The sequence below is a fragment of the Siniperca chuatsi genome, linkage group LG13, assembly GCF_020085105.1.
Source record: "Siniperca chuatsi isolate FFG_IHB_CAS linkage group LG13, ASM2008510v1, whole genome shotgun sequence".
NCBI classification, from domain to species: domain Eukaryota; kingdom Metazoa; phylum Chordata; class Actinopteri; order Centrarchiformes; family Sinipercidae; genus Siniperca; species Siniperca chuatsi.
In genome coordinates this window covers 12,158,324-12,175,945 of record NC_058054.1, presented here as the reverse complement: position 1 = coordinate 12,175,945, position 17,622 = coordinate 12,158,324, and the positions used below count along the sequence as shown (strand labels likewise).

General features: G+C 39.6%; 1 protein-coding gene across 4 annotated transcripts; it reads right to left on the bottom strand.

Moving 5' to 3' along the window:
- Nucleotides 1-813: 813 nt before the first annotated feature.
- Nucleotides 814-5,089, bottom strand: arf1 (ADP-ribosylation factor 1). Of its 4 annotated transcripts, none has more exons than XM_044221001.1 (5): nt 4,954-5,089; nt 3,050-3,213; nt 2,787-2,897; nt 2,497-2,621; nt 814-2,387 (listed from the first exon to the last, which is right to left on the bottom strand). In XM_044221001.1, the coding sequence occupies exons 2-5, from the start codon at nt 3,192-3,194 to the stop codon at nt 2,229-2,231; spliced, it is 540 nt and encodes a 179-aa protein (XP_044076936.1). In that variant the 5' UTR covers nt 3,195-3,213; nt 4,954-5,089; the 3' UTR covers nt 814-2,228. The 4 variants fall into 4 exon arrangements, with proteins under 4 accessions (XP_044076936.1, XP_044076938.1, XP_044076937.1 ...); XM_044221003.1 differs by having other exon boundaries at nt 3,050-3,233; nt 4,954-5,086; XM_044221002.1 differs by having other exon boundaries at nt 3,050-3,234; nt 4,772-4,968.
- Nucleotides 5,090-17,622: the final 12,533 nt, after the last annotated feature.

Here is a 17,622-nt window from a genome sequence, read left to right as displayed (position 1 = left end):
TTCATAAAGAAGAGTGCAAAAAACCAGGCTGGTCCTTTTTATATGACCGAGTACCGTTAGACCGCCACACACAAACGAAGCTGATGGAGCAGCAGGAGAGGAGGCCACACAAAGCAGCCCTATGAGGGACCTGAGACTCGAACTCCCTCCCCTTCCACCGCCACCATACTCTCCTGCCATGTTTTATAGGCTTGGCTGCATTAACCATAGCAGCCTAATCAACCTGCAAGAATGCTGTCCTAGATTGCCACCCTACACAATGTGAAACAGGGTGTGCTCTCCACATTACTGCTTTAACCCAAACATTGGGTGGTTTACACCACCTTGGGGCATCACATTTCTCCATGGGTCAAAGGGTGACAGGTTGCTATGACACCAGTCTTGGGGTTTGTTGTTAAATTTTAGTGTGGGGGTGGGGGGGGGTTATGTTTAATTATCAATTAACCTATTTTTGATTAATTGTTCTGTCAATAAAATGTCAGATAATTGTGAAAACTGCCTATCACAAGTTCCCAAAGTCCAAAGTGACATCTTCCAATTGCTGTTTTTTTTTCTTGTTGTACACAACAGCAAAGTAGCACAACTGACAAGCTAGAAACAGAATGTTTGCCATTATTGCTTCATAAATGAGTGAAACATCAAAGTTGTTGATTAATTTTCTGTCAACCCACTGACTGACTAATCATCTCAGCACTATGGTATATTCAAAGATAGTAAGATTAAGTGTGTATATGTTTTAGTAGCAAAGATGCAAATTTTCAAAGGAAAATGACAAAATATTACCAAGTAGGGAGAAAAGCTAAATTCCACACCTTAAAATTCAGCAAGTTTATTGCAGAGTGAGAGAGGATCAAAATCAGTTGCAGAAACATTTTTTCATCCAGTCACTTTAATTATAGTGCTTTTTCCTCACAAAACAAAAGCTTTACATAAAAAAAACAAACTCAAGAGATTAACATAGTTTTCAAATATTTAGTTTCAGTTATAAATCAAAAAAATATTTTTAATGAACCCCCCAGAGACATCTTCAAAGCAGTAAAGTAACACCCACACCTTTTAGAAAAGAAGATTGAAAATAAAAGGCAACATGTGTTCTGGATAAGAAGGCATTATGTTTGGCTTCCTGTTTACCCCAAGGACAATGTGCTGCAAAGGAAGAAATACTGGCACCACGTTAAACATGTAGCCGAAACTGATTTTGTATTGCCATCACAACCCATTTTCTGTATTTTAATAACTGAATAAAAAAAGGTATGACTGCTAGAGCCTTTAGTGAAGACAGTGGGGCCATTGTAGTGTGCCACTCCTTTAGTTACAATTACCTAACAGTACACACAACAAGTTACAGTATAGGGCTGTTAAAATAAGTACTCAGTGGGGTAATAGTTCCTGTGCAGCCTAATGATGTTAACACTCAGTAAATATGCACATCTTTAAAGACCAACAGACCACATCATGCAGTTAGTTTTGCTAACAAGTATATTGCAAAGGCAGCACATGATAAACCTGAGACTCAGAAATACAAAAATCCAGTGCTGACTCAATAGATTTTCATGAAGCAGGTAGATGTGAGATTATTGCAGCATGTATCAATTCAAGCCAACATAGTGTATAACAAAGGCTGGTAAGTGCTCACAGACAGGGGGTCTCAACTTGGACAAAGTAATAATGTCAGTACAGAGTACAAATAGTCAGTGCCAGTGTTTACTAAATGGTAATTTGGGGGGCTGGCACATGTAGTCACTGGTTAAAGTTACCATAGTAGCTGCAAGTAGTGCATCAGTGTTTAATTCAGTTTTTTGAAAATTAAAAGCCCCTCATGGATCACTGTGACCAGCTAATAACAAGTCATCAGACTGCACTGAGGTCCTGGGGCCAACATGTGCTGGTAAATTTTTTATTCCTCACCTCCCTTTTCTTATTCAATGCACAAATGGCTGCCCAACAGCCAGAAAGAGAAATAACCACGGTAGGATTTGTGAGAGTGCAATAAGCTGCCCCATTACCAAATATATTTACAGTTACATAAAATAAAATACGAAACCAACAGCTTTACAAGAATAGATCGCCCCCACCACTGGCCTGTACGTTTGTGATAATAACAGCTAAAGTGAGGGCTGCTTCCAGTCCTTTTCTATTTGGACAAGGTAACTTTTGCAACACCTTAATAGTAGAGAGCAAGGTCAGAGATTGGGTGGAGCTGATTAGTTGTAGATAGTAGGTGATTATTAATGGTTCTTGAGCTGACTAGACAACCAATCCAGTCCTTCATAAAGGCCATCCCCGGTGGTGGCACAGGTTGCCTGGATGTACCAGTGTCTGTTGCGAAGGGAGTGAAGATCCATCTTGTCTGTGAGTTCTGCTGCATTCATAGCGTTTGGAAGGTCCTACAAACAATAAACAGTGACTAAACATTAGAAGTCAACCCCGTGAATACAACGAGAAACTGTTCATGATATACACCTGCTTACGTCAGTTTTTATAAGCATTACTTACTTGTTTGTTGGCAAACACTAATAGTACGGCATCACGCAGCTCCTCCTCTGCCAACATTCTCAAGAGCTCTTCACGAGCCTCCGTAATTCGCTCTCTGTCGTTGCTGTCAACAACAAAGATGAGACCTGGAACAAGAGCAAGAGGGGAACAAATGAGTGTGTGTGTGTGTGTGTGTGCGATATGTAAAGACAAAGCAGTGGAAATGTTGTGACTAAAAAAAATAATAAAAAAGCCCATTACAAAGTCACTAATTGAAAGCCAACAAAAGTCAGTCACATAACTGACCGTACCTTGTGTGTTCTGGAAGTAATGTCGCCATAGCGGTCGAATTTTGTCTTGTCCACCGACATCCCATACCGTGAAACTGATGCTCTTGTACTCTACTGTCTCTACATTAAAACCTGAAGGGAAAAAAACAATCAATCACATTAAAACCAAACTTAAAAGTTCTAATTTAACAGTAACACAGGTACACAACACATGTAAACAGGCTTCTTAGACAAGTATTATGTGTGACACATAAAACACCATGATTTTACAATGTTTGACTTACCTATTGTGGGAATGGTAGTCACAATCTCTCCAAGTTTGAGCTTGTACAAAATAGTCGTCTTTCCAGCAGCATCCAGACCCACCATGAGAATCCTCATCTCTTTCTTCCCGAACATTTTAAAGAGCTGTGCGAACATATTCCCCATCGAGGCTGGTGATGGGAACCTACTTTACCAAAAAAAAAAACTTGAGGAGAAACAACAGAACAATTGTTGAAATCAGGGTGGCATTGAATAAGCATGTGGCAAATAATCAAAGATTTGGAGTAGAGCTGAAACAATTAGTCGATTAGTCAATTAGTCAATGGACAGAAAATTAATCTGCAACAATTTAGATTTCCAGCTTCTCAAATGGGAGGATTCACTGCTTATGTTTGTCTTAAAAACTGATATCTCTCTGGGTTTTTGCCAGGTGGTCACACAAAACAAGCTATCTGAAGACATTATCTTGGCTTGACAATTTTCAGACACTTTGTAGACCAAATTATTAAATCCATGATCGGCAGATGGATCGAAATTAATATAATCATTAGTTGCAATCCCCGAGAAACCCCACTTGGTGTTTCTGTAAGCTGACATATTACCACAAATGACTAATTTACATGCCAGCTGAGTGAATTGTCTCTAAGGCGTTAGCAAAATTTTATTTCTCCATCCAATAAAAATGTCAACTGTCTACCACCTAATGCCACCCATCAGTGCAGCCTACCTTTAGTTTGCCCCATCTGTGACATCAGCATTACTCCTTGGTTAGGTCACATAAAGCTCCCTACGCAAAGCTCAGGGGAAGATTTGAAAACTGTTTTCTACCTGTTATCTAGCGGTGGGCTGGGTCTACAAAAGGTATTAAAGGTTTTATGTCACAGTTCTGCATCTGTGATAGAGTGTTTGCCCAGGGTGAAACCAGTTTAAATCCAATATTTCCACAGCCTTTGTCGCTTTGCTCTCCTTCTTTGCTAGAACTTATGTCAAGTCTGTGGAAATAATGGATTTAAACATTTTTTTTGTCACTTGTGCCTCTAATGTATTAACATTACATTCCAGTAACAGAGCTAAGCATCTGTTAAAAAACAAGTATTCTCAAAGACTCTTCTAACCATCTGGATCAAAAAACAATAACTTCTTAACCCGTTTCTCAAATTCTCTTTTCCTAATCCAAACAAAGATTGTAGCCGGAAATATAACATCTCCTTGCTCAAACTGGTAAATATTGGTATTTCTTTCCAATAGTTTTTTTTATTTTCATACAAAGTAACGCGTTTGAGAAAGATCATGAAAATACATTTGAATTTGATTTGATTGTGACCAAATCAGGCTGTAACGTGCGTAGTGATGAGGTCAAAAATGGGGCTAGCTTTTATAATAACTAACGTTACCAGGCACCGTGTACTAGTAAATATATTGTTCTTTGCAAGTTAGACTAGATCCCAGCATTTTCGCAATTTAAGACCCAAGGTAGCTCACTGGTGTATTTTGACATTCAGTTTGCAATGCCAAGTTGCCCGACTAACCTAACTTAGCTTTACGTAAACAACAACGTTAACATTAGCTTGGCAAAGTGTAAAGCTAATAATCGTCCGACAATTTATTGACAACTACTTTCCACTATGCTAAGATTGTTACTGCATTTTTTACAACCCAATTTAATACAGAATATGTGGACACGTGTTAGAAAATAAGGAAATACCAGGAGAAAGTCAAATTAGTCAATTCAGATAAATTACCTAGTTAATCGTAAAGTTAGCTCTGACAAAGCAAGTCACTGTTTTTCTCTCGGCGTCCAGGCTATCGTAACCGCTGTCACAAAGACGACTTTGCTTGCAAACGCATGGTATTTGTTACGACTACATTCAGCAATAGCAACAACAATAAATTGGCTTCGTTAAAGTCGCCCTTACACACTTACGTTAACAGTTGATATGTTTCCTTCCTTCTTCGAGGCGTTTCCTTCCTCAGGAAAATGGCGACAATTTGACACGTCAGAGGTTCCGTTACAGCAACACTTCCGTGTTCATCAGGCTGGGAGATGTCGCCCCATGTGGCTGAGGGGAGAATTACATGCACAACTGATAGTCTATTACATATCGGTTAATTGACTTACTTTAACCTCCCTATTTTGCATTTATAAATAAATTATAATTTTAAACACACACACAGAATGTATTTGTACACAGAAGGACGTTTTTGGTGTTTATTAATGTATTTTTCAACAATTATAACTTATCTTTGCATCTGTAACTGGTGTATACACAGTTAATGAATGATTAATAACACAGTATAACTTAGCTGTAATCATATTCAATGATATATATTACACACATAATCAAATCCTTACGGTGTGTTATAAAGGATTTATTGTTTATACACATGTACAAATCATTCACAGTTTATAAATGTGTTCTGAACTCATGAAGGCATGTTGAGTTTAAAGGTAAATTCTTGACCTTGGGATCGGTAGTTTGGCAAATTCTGGCAAATTACTGGATTTATCCCAGAGCTTTCAGCTGCATCTTATGAGTACACAATAGTGTCATTTAAATTATCAACATAAGCAATATAAGTTACCCAACGTGATTTCTGAAATACTTGAGCATGCCAGTTGGAAATAGTTCTAGTTTGACTGCATGTGATGAACTTAAAGTAGACAGACTGTGATATAAATCTAGTGTTTGTTTTCAAACTCTGCAACTTCCACTTCCTTTTCATCCACGACCAGGCCATTAAGGTAAGGTCTAACCACCTTATTGTTGGGCCAGTTGAATTTTTACCAGGGTCAACTATGCCTGCTACCCCCAGCAGAGGGGGCAGCAGGAGGGGAGAAGGGCAGGAGAGAACAGCAGGAGGGGAGAGGGGTCTATAGTTGGTGATGGACCACACAGTGAAGGCTCATAATGCTGTCTCACTCTGCAACCATAATTTGTGGTTTTTCCCTGCCAAATGCCTGAGAGATCGCTTTCAGCATATTTAAACAGACACTGCTGTCTTTTTTATGTGTGTGGAAGGTGTTTACTGAGTAGCAATTGTTTAGATTCTTGTAGATTCACACACTTAATTCAGTCAGTTTTCAATATGAATGATGTTCAATCAGTGTTACAATCAAAAATAGAAATGTTTCAAATCCCGATTTACTGTAACAAAACCCTCAGCTTTATCTTCTATTTCTTTTGCAGATATTGTTTGAACCCAAAGAACATTGTTCAAACAATTAGGGAAGTAGGTTTTATAGAGCACATTGCCAAAACTTATACTAATACGTATTGTTTCACTTTTAGAAAACATGCAGCTATGTGACAATCTCTAAAAACAATTCAATCTCTAAATGAACCAAAAGTGTCATTAAAGGTCAGATGTTTTCAGGCAAAAACACAAATCTATGACACGTGCCAGTTTTGGTGAGTGTCATGGTTTGACTTCAACAAATGACATGCTTTTCTTTGACATAAGGAAGCTCTGCAAACCTGTGGGTTGTCTAACCTTTTCAAAACCAGTTCAAAATAATAAAAATCACGTGACAGTAATTCTGAAGACAAGACAGTTTCTCAGTTATAGAAAATGTCGCATTTTAGAGAACACAGTGATATCTATGTGTATAGGAGGTGTACATCCGCACTTTACAACATCTGAACTTGCATTGTGGATGTCTCTTTCTTTTAAAGAATGAAGACCAGCACGTACAGACTGTCTCTACTTGTGGTTAGTATTTAGTAAATTAGATGTTTGCCAAACTTTGTGCAGTACTGACAAGTTTGGAAAGTCACATTTGCATAACAAATAATTTCACCCTCCCCAATGTACTATAATTCTGATTATCTAAAGCAAATACATTTTCTAAAATAGTTATATCTAATGCCATGCCAAGAAAAAAAACAAGGTTATGAGAGCAAAACTCGTCGTTTCACCTGTCGCTCAACATTGGAACTGTTCAGTATCTTTACTTTTATTTGAGTAACTTTCCTTTTAGGTTCTAACAATATCAGCTGGACCAATATGAACCACCACACTACTTAAATTGCAACAGAAAAAGCATAAATAGCAAAGAACAAGGGCTTGAACTGTTCTGTAATTCCACAGTGCAAAATACTACAACTCAGACCACAAAAATGGGCTTAAAAAGAGACAGTTTAATAAGACAAGAAATAAACTGTAATTATAAGCTGTTGTTTGATTTGGTGATCCTCCATGCAGCTGGGAAAAAACAAAAGTCAACCCCCCCCATTCTCCTCTTTGCACACAGTCAGAGCAGGTGCAGGTGTTGAGGTGTGATAACAGAGATCAGGGTAAACACGAGTAATGAAACCTTTCAAAATCATAATTTATAACTGATGTATCTTCTGCTGTAGCCAATTCACATATCTGGACGCTGAGATAATCCCTTTGCTGGAATATTATACCTGCAGGCTGAAAACCTCTGTAGATGAATTGTCATTGTTGCCTTCTGAGATGTACATTTTGAATTCTAAATGAGATATATGAGACAGAAATAATGCTCAGTGAACAACTGGATAATCAAACTCAAAATTCAAGAATATCTCCAACATATCTCTTTTTTATTGTGGATTGAGGATTTTTACTAAAACTTAAAAAAGCAGACTTTTTATTGTATTAACATGATCATAATATGCATTTACAACGTACCATGTGGTGAGCCGACGGTACAGTAAAGATCCTAGAGGTAGTGCTAAATCCACCTTTCCATGCTCCACAGGCAAACACAGCGGTAATATCCATTTTAAGGGCTCTCCTCCTTCCTCCCTTCTCCTTTTCGGCTTCATATCTCACTAGATACTGACAGCTGTGATGTGTGGACAGAGGACTAGAAATAGGACAGTAGGGGGTGTATATATCGCACGCACACCCCCTCAAAAGCACACACACACAAACACACAAATTCTGATGGCCCCACTTGTGTACACGCTACCAACTTTCTCCCACACATGCACAAACATGCGCACACACAGACACACATGTGCACTCTGTTTTAATCCCTTCTTTATTTGTGTCAAATGTGTCCATGAACACCTATCCCCACCTGGGGGCCACGGCCCCAGAAAGGACAGCCACAGTAGGTCTCCGGAGATTTTTAAAGAAGTAAGTTCTACAAGAAAAATATGCTTTGGGTATATTTTTGGGCAATGTATATGGACTACATCATCACCTGAGAGGCGTTATCCAAGTTGCTGAGTCAGTCATGCCCAAATCAAATTTATGGCTGATGAGGCAGAGAGTGATGCTCGTCTGCAGTTTGTGAATGGAGGAGGGCTGCCAAGGAGCCAAACAGGCTTTGCAGTAGGAAGTGGGTAAGGATCTCAGTAGGGGCCTTACTCCCCTCTGAGATGAGGCCTAGCAAGGATAAAAAAATAAGGGGCTTGGGAACGCTGATCTGGTGTGTGTGTGTGTGTGTGTGTGTGTGTGTGTGTGTGTGTGTGTGTGTGTGTGACAGATACAGAGGGAGAGAATGTGTGTTGTACGCACAAGTGTGTATGCATAAGAGAGAAGTGTTATCTACAGTTTTGTGAGCCTTCACATCATGTTAGAAAACTTCAATCATCATAATAATCCTGATAATAGACGCACATCATGAAATGGCCCACGGGCAACCAATAGACTGCTGTGTGAATCGTACAAAGGAGCTGGTTTGGGCTAAGAAGGGCTGGAGCTCGGATGGACAGGCATGGGATGCCTCCCTCTGCGTCTCATGTACTGGATTATAGGTCGGGCAAAGTCCCAAAGGAGGTGTGAAGCAGGAAACAAACCGAACATTATTACAACGACCAGCATCGTTGCCATGAGAGGATCCATGCTGGCTTTATCTATTGGCAACAAGTGCCACTGGGCACCCTACCCCACGCCTCTCACAGTAGGGGGCGCTACAGACAGAGAGACAGGCTGGGGCAAAGGATAAATGTGCACCAGTGTCGGCTGCCAATCACCTTAGTATGGTGATTGTCGGCAGCCTGAAAAGGTCGTTAAGGGGATTTACATAACATTTTGCACTCCACCCCGGGTACATGTGGAAATGTTCGATTCCATATTGAGTCATTACCGCATGAAAATTGTTCTAATGTATTTTGACAACACAGTTTATGGAAACAGAGATAATGAGGTGATTTTAGTTGAATGGCAATGAAGCGTATGAAATGCATATCAAACCACAAGTTTGGGCAACAAGAAAATTAAAGATGCTGCATGCCTTTTTTTTACATTGATCAGATTTTTCCCCAAACCTACTTGTGCAATACAAATTTCTTCATCCGAAATGCTACAAATGATCTTTAACTGCAACACAAGTGCTCTGAAGTGAGCTTCTGTTCATATGATGTAATTCAAATATTGGTTTTCATTTCCGATGGGACCCTTCCACTCCTCTAATGACAACTGCTCTATGTGGGAGCCATTTGTGTCGATGTGAGATCTCCTGGGACATCCGTGACAGATGGTTGAGACAAGCTCTTCAAGGACGCACTTCCTCAGAAAGAATATGGGGGCCTCTGGCTTGAGAGAGCTGGAGTGTATTAAGAATGGGAATTGCTGGCTTGCAGGATGTGGGTATACTGGCAAGGTGAACACATGGAACACGACGTCCATGCCAGGAAACTGGATTTCCTGGTAAAGGATGACTTGGTCGGACGTGAGGTTACCATGGTCCATTTCTTCAAATTCTCAGCACCCTTTAAATGACCTACATTTAACAGGACATTTCACCACCTTCTATTTACTCAAAGGACGTTTTGACTTGTGTAATATTTGAGGCTACGTCTGCTGCTCTCTCTTTGAAACTTGCTTCAAGCATCCACATGGGCTATGACGTGCTATTGCAAGATGAAACAATAGTAAGGGATAAAGGTATTTCTTTGAAAGACCTTTTTGTTTCCCTCAGTGGGTTGGTTTGAAGTTGATTCATGTTTGCTATGTATACAGGTTTTTAAGGGTTGTTTTAAATCCAGCTATATCCTATTGGAGGAGGCATCAAAGATTAAAGTGTGAACCTGTTGCACCTTGGGGTAGATAATTGGTTGGAATGCACAGCATGTCGAAGCAGGGCCTTGAGGACAACCAGCACCAACCAAAACCTATGGCATCAAAACCAGGTAGGTGTCCAGATTTGGCATTTGGGATTTTTCACTTGTCACGTTGATGCCAAATGATTTGTAACTCGGTCTCATCTTATTTCTCCAACATTCAGGCATCCGTGACATTGACAAGTTGATTGTAAGTGGCCCTGTGGGCCCTTTAGAGAGGCTTCATGGTGACAGGCCTAACATGCTTCCAAGGTGGTCCAGGTAGGGTGTTTTTTATTGCTACTGACAACTGATCTTTCTTGGTTATGTAAGCCCCTCAGAGATAATCCTTAAGTGATTGAATAATGAATTTGGAAGCATTTTGATCATTGCATTCAAGTGTGTGCACCACAGGCCAAAAAACACAATGATCATTTTGATAATAGATAATTGTTCCTCTTTAATATCGTGATGTTTGGTTCATTCCAAAAATGTCCATCCTACAGTTTTATTGGTCATTGTTTTGATAGGGAGGCCTTCTTTGTGTGTGTGTGTGTTTGGTGTGTGCGCTGCTCGACGGCGCACCTGTCTGCCTTGAGGCTGGAAAGGCTACAGCCTCTCATTTCTGGCTGGAACTCGTGTGGTAATGCATTAGAGGGCTTGTCATTGTACTTTATTGAAGGCCTCTGACAAGCTATTTGACACCCCTGACAGGGTCAGAGGTGTCAACATGCTCAGATTGACAGGTTGCTATCCGAGTCAATTGCAGGTTGTAGCCCTAGGGCTGCTCCGCCAATAAAGTCCGGATGTAGTCACGTTCCATGCATAGACAGAAAACAGGAGAAATGTAGATCACTTTTCAGCATTTAAACCATATTTAACTAATCTTTGCATTCTGTATTTTTCCTCTTTATGATACTTATATTTTCATGATGTCTTTGTATTTGCTTTAGAGCTATTATACATTTTTTTGGGGATCCATACCTGAAAAGGCTGCAAGGTGAATGGATAATGCCAGTTGCATGTGATGTTACATGGAAACATACATTCCGGAAATGGTTATAAATCTGAATAAAGGGATAATTAGCATAGTATGTCTTTTAAATATAGTTTTTACACTTGCATGTAAAGATGTAAAGAACTATGTACTTGTAAGGGCCACAAAACTGCAAACAATTTAGCTGAAACTGCACAGGATGGAAATAATGGCACAATGAAGTCTCAAATCCTTGTTAATACCCTACATCTTTCAAACTAAACTAGATCACACCAAGAATCTCCCATCCCTTTATCCTGTTTAGATCCTCTAATCCCTCAGCCATTTTCCATTCTTTCTCTTTTTCTCATTTCAAATGGCAACTGTTTGGTTGTCCGGCATTGGAACGTTGAGAATTTGTCCTCTCAGTGAAAGGAAAGTAACTATATTGAAGAAAGGAAGAACAGCTTGACAGAGCCAAGAATGCTACGGATCCCATAATGAGATGTTTTCTCTGCTCTGAGCTTGTATTGACATGGAGACTAATGATTTCCACAAAGTAATAGATTGAGAGAGTAATGCGCAGGGGTGGGAAAGACAACATGAAGTGATTTAAGTCGTAGAGTAGCCAAGATGCTCAGTGCCTCTCTTTGTATGGGATGTGAAGAGCCTTAATGATATAATTTCTCTGGTGCAGACACACACACTCAGAAGCATTATTGCAGAGTTTGCACGTACCTTTATAATGAATGTGGAACTAATTAACTAGAAATTTCAAAAGAAAATACAAATATTTAAAAAAAAATGACAGGACTTGTATGAAACTTTCCTGAGGTTCGAGACCTTCCAATTAGGAACTAATGTTATCTATATTAACCCTTCGCCCCTTCCCTGACTTAGCTTTATTGAGGGAAGGGCAAGGGGGTTGGGGTTGCCTCAATAAAAACAGCACTAAAAAGCAATTACAGTGCTCTGAAGAATGGGACTTGTCAGTAATTTGCTGTCTAAAACCAAGGAGATTGCGGGTCTGGGGCCGATTGGAATTCTGAGCCTGGAGTGCAGTGTGGGAAAAGCAGTGGGAAGGCAAGCACCACCCTTTGTGAGGTAATTACTGGAACTACCAGAGGCCAGCGCCAGTCCCTGCTAATGATAACCCCACTCCTCTCCCCTGCTAGCCACCTTGTAATTGATATACCCAATCTCACTCACTTAGGACATGTCCACAATAATGCGGATGAATTTGGACATGCATCTTTTTTTTTCTCCCTTCATTTTGGCCTTCCATCCTCACCAAGCTGATGTTTTCGATCACCGAGAATAGAACTTTAAAAAAAAAGGTGGATACATTTGACAATAAATACAAGTCTGTGAATACATAGATTAAGGTAATATTTGATTAAAGCATTTCCCAGTATGGTTTGCATTAAACCAAATTCTCTCTCCAGGCTCCCAAATTTACATGAGTTGTTTGCTAGTTGAGCTACTATATGGAGAGATGCATGGAGACCAAATAGGAAATAGGAATAGAACAGGAAAATTGAGGGTGTTTGTGGATATTTATTGTTTTTTGTGTTAATCAATTTACACACAGGTTGTGTTACTTGCAGTGTTAGTTGTAACAAGAAAGCTGTTTCACAAGTTTTGTGTTTTCCACCTCTGCTAGCCATGGTGGTCTTTTCTCAAACAAACAAATTCAGAAACTGAATCGAAAGATGTCGACAGCAATTATGTTAACAAAAGTCAAATAATTCCATTATGTAATAAATGAAATAGGAAATAGAAATAGAATAGGAAAATTGAGGGTGTGGGTATTTGTTGTTTTTTATTGGTATTAATTGCTTACATGATAATTGCAATAATACGTTTTAAATGGGTTATTATGAATTATTAGTACATGTAACTGATTGGCTGACTTAAAATGACATTTACCATTTTTTGACTAATTTGAAAATGTTTGACATTTACACTGAAATGACCTGGCAATCAAAAAATGGTCAGACGTGTTTTACCACTTTTATATTCTCTTTTGATGGCAGATGACTGTACAAGTATAAAATTCATTGTATACTTGTACACAGTGAATTATACTTGTTTCACTGACATTCATAAATGCTACCTATTAACTGAGGTTGACTGTTTCCTGACTGCATTGAAACCATCGGTCATATCACTATTTTATACTTCATAATAATAATAATTTTTATTTATATAGCATTTTTTAAAACACACAGTTACAAAGTGCTTCACTTACAGGATAAATACACATATACAAATACAAGTATGCATACATACCTAAATAGAGTCAAAATTACAATACCTACAGTATATTGTGGCTTACACATAAAATTTTATTTTCTCAGAGAAATTTCCATTGCTGCTAAACAGAAATACTTTTGCCATGTTTGTAAAGGGTTAACAAGATGACAGAATAGCTTACATGGTTGATGAGTTGACAATCATACAAAAGCATTTTTTGGAAATTTCAGTTTTCTTTATTCACACTGCAACACAAAACCTGCTTTTTAAATTTTGTCCACTCTGGAAAGCTCTACTTTTGGGTTGGAATGTACATGCTTAGTAATGATTTTCAGCCTGCATTTTCATTGATTACTTCACTGTAGAACTATATGTAGTTGCAAGCTGCACAGGCTCAACGCCAAAAACTTTCAGTTTGAGCAGATGTCATACAGTTATGGCTGCACTTCAAATCTAGTTAAGATGTGGAGGGGCCCACATAGCGAAATCTCACCTAAGCTACATCCACATTACTACATTCTTACTATCTTACAATCTCCGTCCAGACGAGGGTTTAAGCCCCATTTCAGAAATAATCTCTGTCCATACTAACATGCCTGAAAAAGCATATATTCACGTGCACTGGGCATGCACAGGCCAGTTTAAACAGGAAGCAGACTGTCTATTCTGCTGGTGGATGTTCAGTTATAGTAAATACTGCGAACGAAGAACAGCAATGGTGAAAAGTAAGACCAGAGATTTCTTTGCTTGGACCGACGACAAAGCATAGACAACAAGGTCAGCAGCGCCTGCAATTCATTATCCGTGTTGAATGAGCAACTGGTTGATGTCTTTGTTTGTTTTCTTCCAGAAAAGTGACACGTGAAAGGGGTGTGACGAATCAGGGAAGGACACGTGGTGACTCACAAGACCCAATCAAGAAGCGAACATGGGTGTCTGGGTCATCGTTTTAAAAAGTCTCAGTTTTTGCATGAACGCAACCCAAACCCAACAAAACCGGGGCTTGTACCATTTCCAAACTTATCTGTTTTCGGGGCTCGAAAGTAGTTTGGACGCTAGGTGTAAATGTAGCAAAACTCATGCATTTTAAAACAAAAATACAGTAGTGTGGATGTAGCCCCAGGGCCCTAAAAAGTCTCTGGCAGGCCCTGTCCATAGGCAACTGAAACTTACTTGTAAACGTATAATTGTGTAAAACGAGACACACGTAATAATTGTAAAGCTATATAATTCCCAATAACAACAAACAATATTAGGATTCACTTTTTCCACAAGCGAATAAATAGTCTTCTCATGAATATTCTGGGCGTACTATAAATATGATATCTGTATCCCTATCTATAATCCAGAGAGATGAGAGAAAGAGCAAATGAATATTAGTGAAATTGACTGAAACTGCTTCTGGAAATGCATACATGCTCATCCTACCTGCTGAACAGCTTTGAGCTACAGAGAGGTGAAAAGGTGACTAATGAGTGATCATGTCTGCCTCCTTCTCCCCACTACGACCCCAGCCCACATTGATCTTTAGGATGACCCCTTGTCAACCTCCAGGCCCGGCACCCCACCACCACCACTACCAGACCACATCTTACAGCAGCATACCTGTACACAGAGGGCTCCCCTGAAAAACTCACATTTCTTCCTTAAACTGAAGCAGTCAGAGCAGTCAGTGTGGTACTCAAATGCGCACACATGTATGTGCAAACACACACCTGTAGACTGTGTAGTGCATTAATATGTTTCCCATATCAAACCCCCTTCCCTCCTTGTTATCGCCCCAGTTTGACTAATATTCTCTTGTAAGTACAGAGGTGGCAAAATTCCTTTGTTGGCTTCAACAATACAAACAGGCACTTCAAAAGGGGATAAGGCTGCTTTACAGGTGTCACATCTCTTCTGATGATGGCTGTCCTCTTTAGAAATCTTGCAGATAACCCATCATCCTCATTCAAGGCAGGTGACATACTTCACACGTTCCCCTCCCTGGCTGTAAAAGAGAAAACATAATGCCATGATTGCTACAGATGTTAAGATGTTTCAACACAGCCATTAGAGAAAGGGTTCTTTTGTATCAGTGCATAGAGTTATTTGTAGAAGATTATTTTGTCTGTCTACTGTGTCTAATGTTTATCCGAAAGTGGTAAAAACGTGATTAATATTGTGTGATAAACAACACATTGGTGAATCTTAAGTTAGAATTTAGTGGCTGAAGTGTTGGATGAAGGTGTGGGTGCTGTCAGGATCTATTTATTTAGAAAATAGAAGTGAGAAATATTATCACTTACAGGCCATATAAAAACTTTCAAAATAATGTCATTCTGAGGGGGATTAGTAATATTTTAATTTGGGAGTCAAAAACAGTAATCACATGTTTCTCAAATTAGACTGTGGCAGTATACCGAGTATTTTTTTCATGCAATATTCATGCGACAAAAATCATTTTACTTTTAATAATCTTCCAATCTGGAAGGTTCTGATGTGTTAAATGTGTTAAAGACATGTACTGAATCCAAGGGAGTGATCTAATTTCAGACAGAAGAACACACAGACATCAAAAGACTGGCTTCAAAGTCAGTTACATAATGAAATGCCCACACACTGCACTCCCCTCTGTAGCTCAGTTTTGGCCCATCACCTTTGGTGTGCTTGACCTATAAACAAGAAGAGCTTTGAGAATCACATTCTTTAAAGCTACACTTCTGTGCTCAAACACATCTCATGTTGAAGTGTTGAGCATTAGAGCAGCTGAGTCTCTCTGATACATCATATTTTGTCATTACAACTCAAAAAGCTTTTCAAACTTTTGCAAGCAGATAAAACATCAAATTAAAGATATTAGGTATTAAAAATCATCCTAGCCTGCGCGTTTGTCATCAGTGATTTTTATGTTTGACTGAACATCAAAAGGCCTCAGGAAGAGCGAAACAGAAGCTGGCTGTAACCAAAGTGTGACTCCTGTGGGAGTATTTGCATCATGTCATTGGAGTGTGGGCTTTGCACCACTCCACTGTATATATGTCGCTCCGATCTGCCCCACAACAACATGGCTTTATTGAAATGCATGCAGTGGTCTCTTGTGAATGTCAGGGTGAAACTCAGGACACAAAATAAAAAGAGGACACTGATTGCAATTAGGGCCCATTGTCTCCCATTTATATGGTTATTGGGTGGTGCCTCTTGCAGTCTGGTCGCGTCGAAGTTCTCACAGTCAGGATGCCATCTCTCTCACTGGGGCCGCCATAGCCTCTTCTGGCAACTATCTGCTAACAATGTTCATCTCACTTGGGTGACAAAGCTGCTAGGTGGGTCTGGGTGAAGGGAAGGGCCATTTCCTTCAGCCAAAAGACAGTGTTGCTGCAGGGCTGGAGTTTCTGTCCATCCTGTGATCTGTTTCATGTTTTGTACTTGTTTTTTCCCATTCAAATGGTGTGAAACGTGTCAAAGGTTGAGGTGTGGAATGAGCCACCGACAGTCTCCCAGTCACTAAACCAAACCTGAACCTGGCTGGCTCCCAGGAGTTCATACACAACAGAGTCTTCAACAAGTCTTTAGTCATTTCCCATCATGAGGCAGGGTTTAAATGCCATAGCATTTTTATGAATGTCTGGGAAAATAAGTACACCCAAGTAATGAGTTTTAGTCGTAGGACAAACTGTGAAAGACGGCTTAAAGTATAGTTTGATGTGGGGGTGGGCAGACTAATGAATCCACATGAATGAGAACGGAAGGGTATCACTTTTTGTGGTGCATCCACTCAGGAGGGGGTGTGTATCAATCTTTCTGTGAGATAATGGGGTTAGATAGCAGTGAGACCTGGCCTCTGGTGGTGACATTGTTGCAGGACTCAAAGACTATCAGGGGTCCAGCGGCTGAGCCGGTGCACCGGTGGGCTCTATTCACATCCAACCCCTAATCTATCATGAGATCAGGTCTTTCTCTTCAACAAAGCTCCATCTATTTCTAAACTCTCATCACTGAGATTTTTTTCCTGTTATTATTGTTTCTCCAAAAAGCACAGCTGGCTTCTGCAGTCTATCAAAAGAATCAAATTATTAGTCCAGCTTTATTTTCTTCTTCTTTCGTCCTATGACAAATCCATAGCCCATGTTTGGGCAATTTGAACTAAATCTATTAGTCTTCATGACTGACAGCTTGTCCATATTATAAGTGTGTGACTGTGATAAGAGTTTTCATATTGTGTTTAAGAAATCAATGGATGGCATCAGTGTTATCTATGGTAGGTTGCAATAGTGTCCTTATAATGAGGTACCACCTGCAGATCAGGCAGTCTTGCAGCTAATTCAGTGGCCCTTAGTTATTTAACATGGTAACTGCATGGTTG

Coding starts and splice junctions, on each gene's coding strand:
- arf1 (XM_044221001.1), bottom strand. CDS start 3,194: ATGGGGAATATGTTCGCACAGCTCTTTAAAATGTTCGGGAAGAAAGAG. Junction 2,898..3,049: donor GACTACCATTCCCACAATAG/GTAAGTCAAACA, acceptor TTTTCCCTTCAG/GTTTTAATGTAGAGACAGTA. Junction 2,622..2,786: donor TTACTTCCAGAACACACAAG/GTACGGTCAGTT, acceptor CTCTTGTTCCAG/GTCTCATCTTTGTTGTTGAC.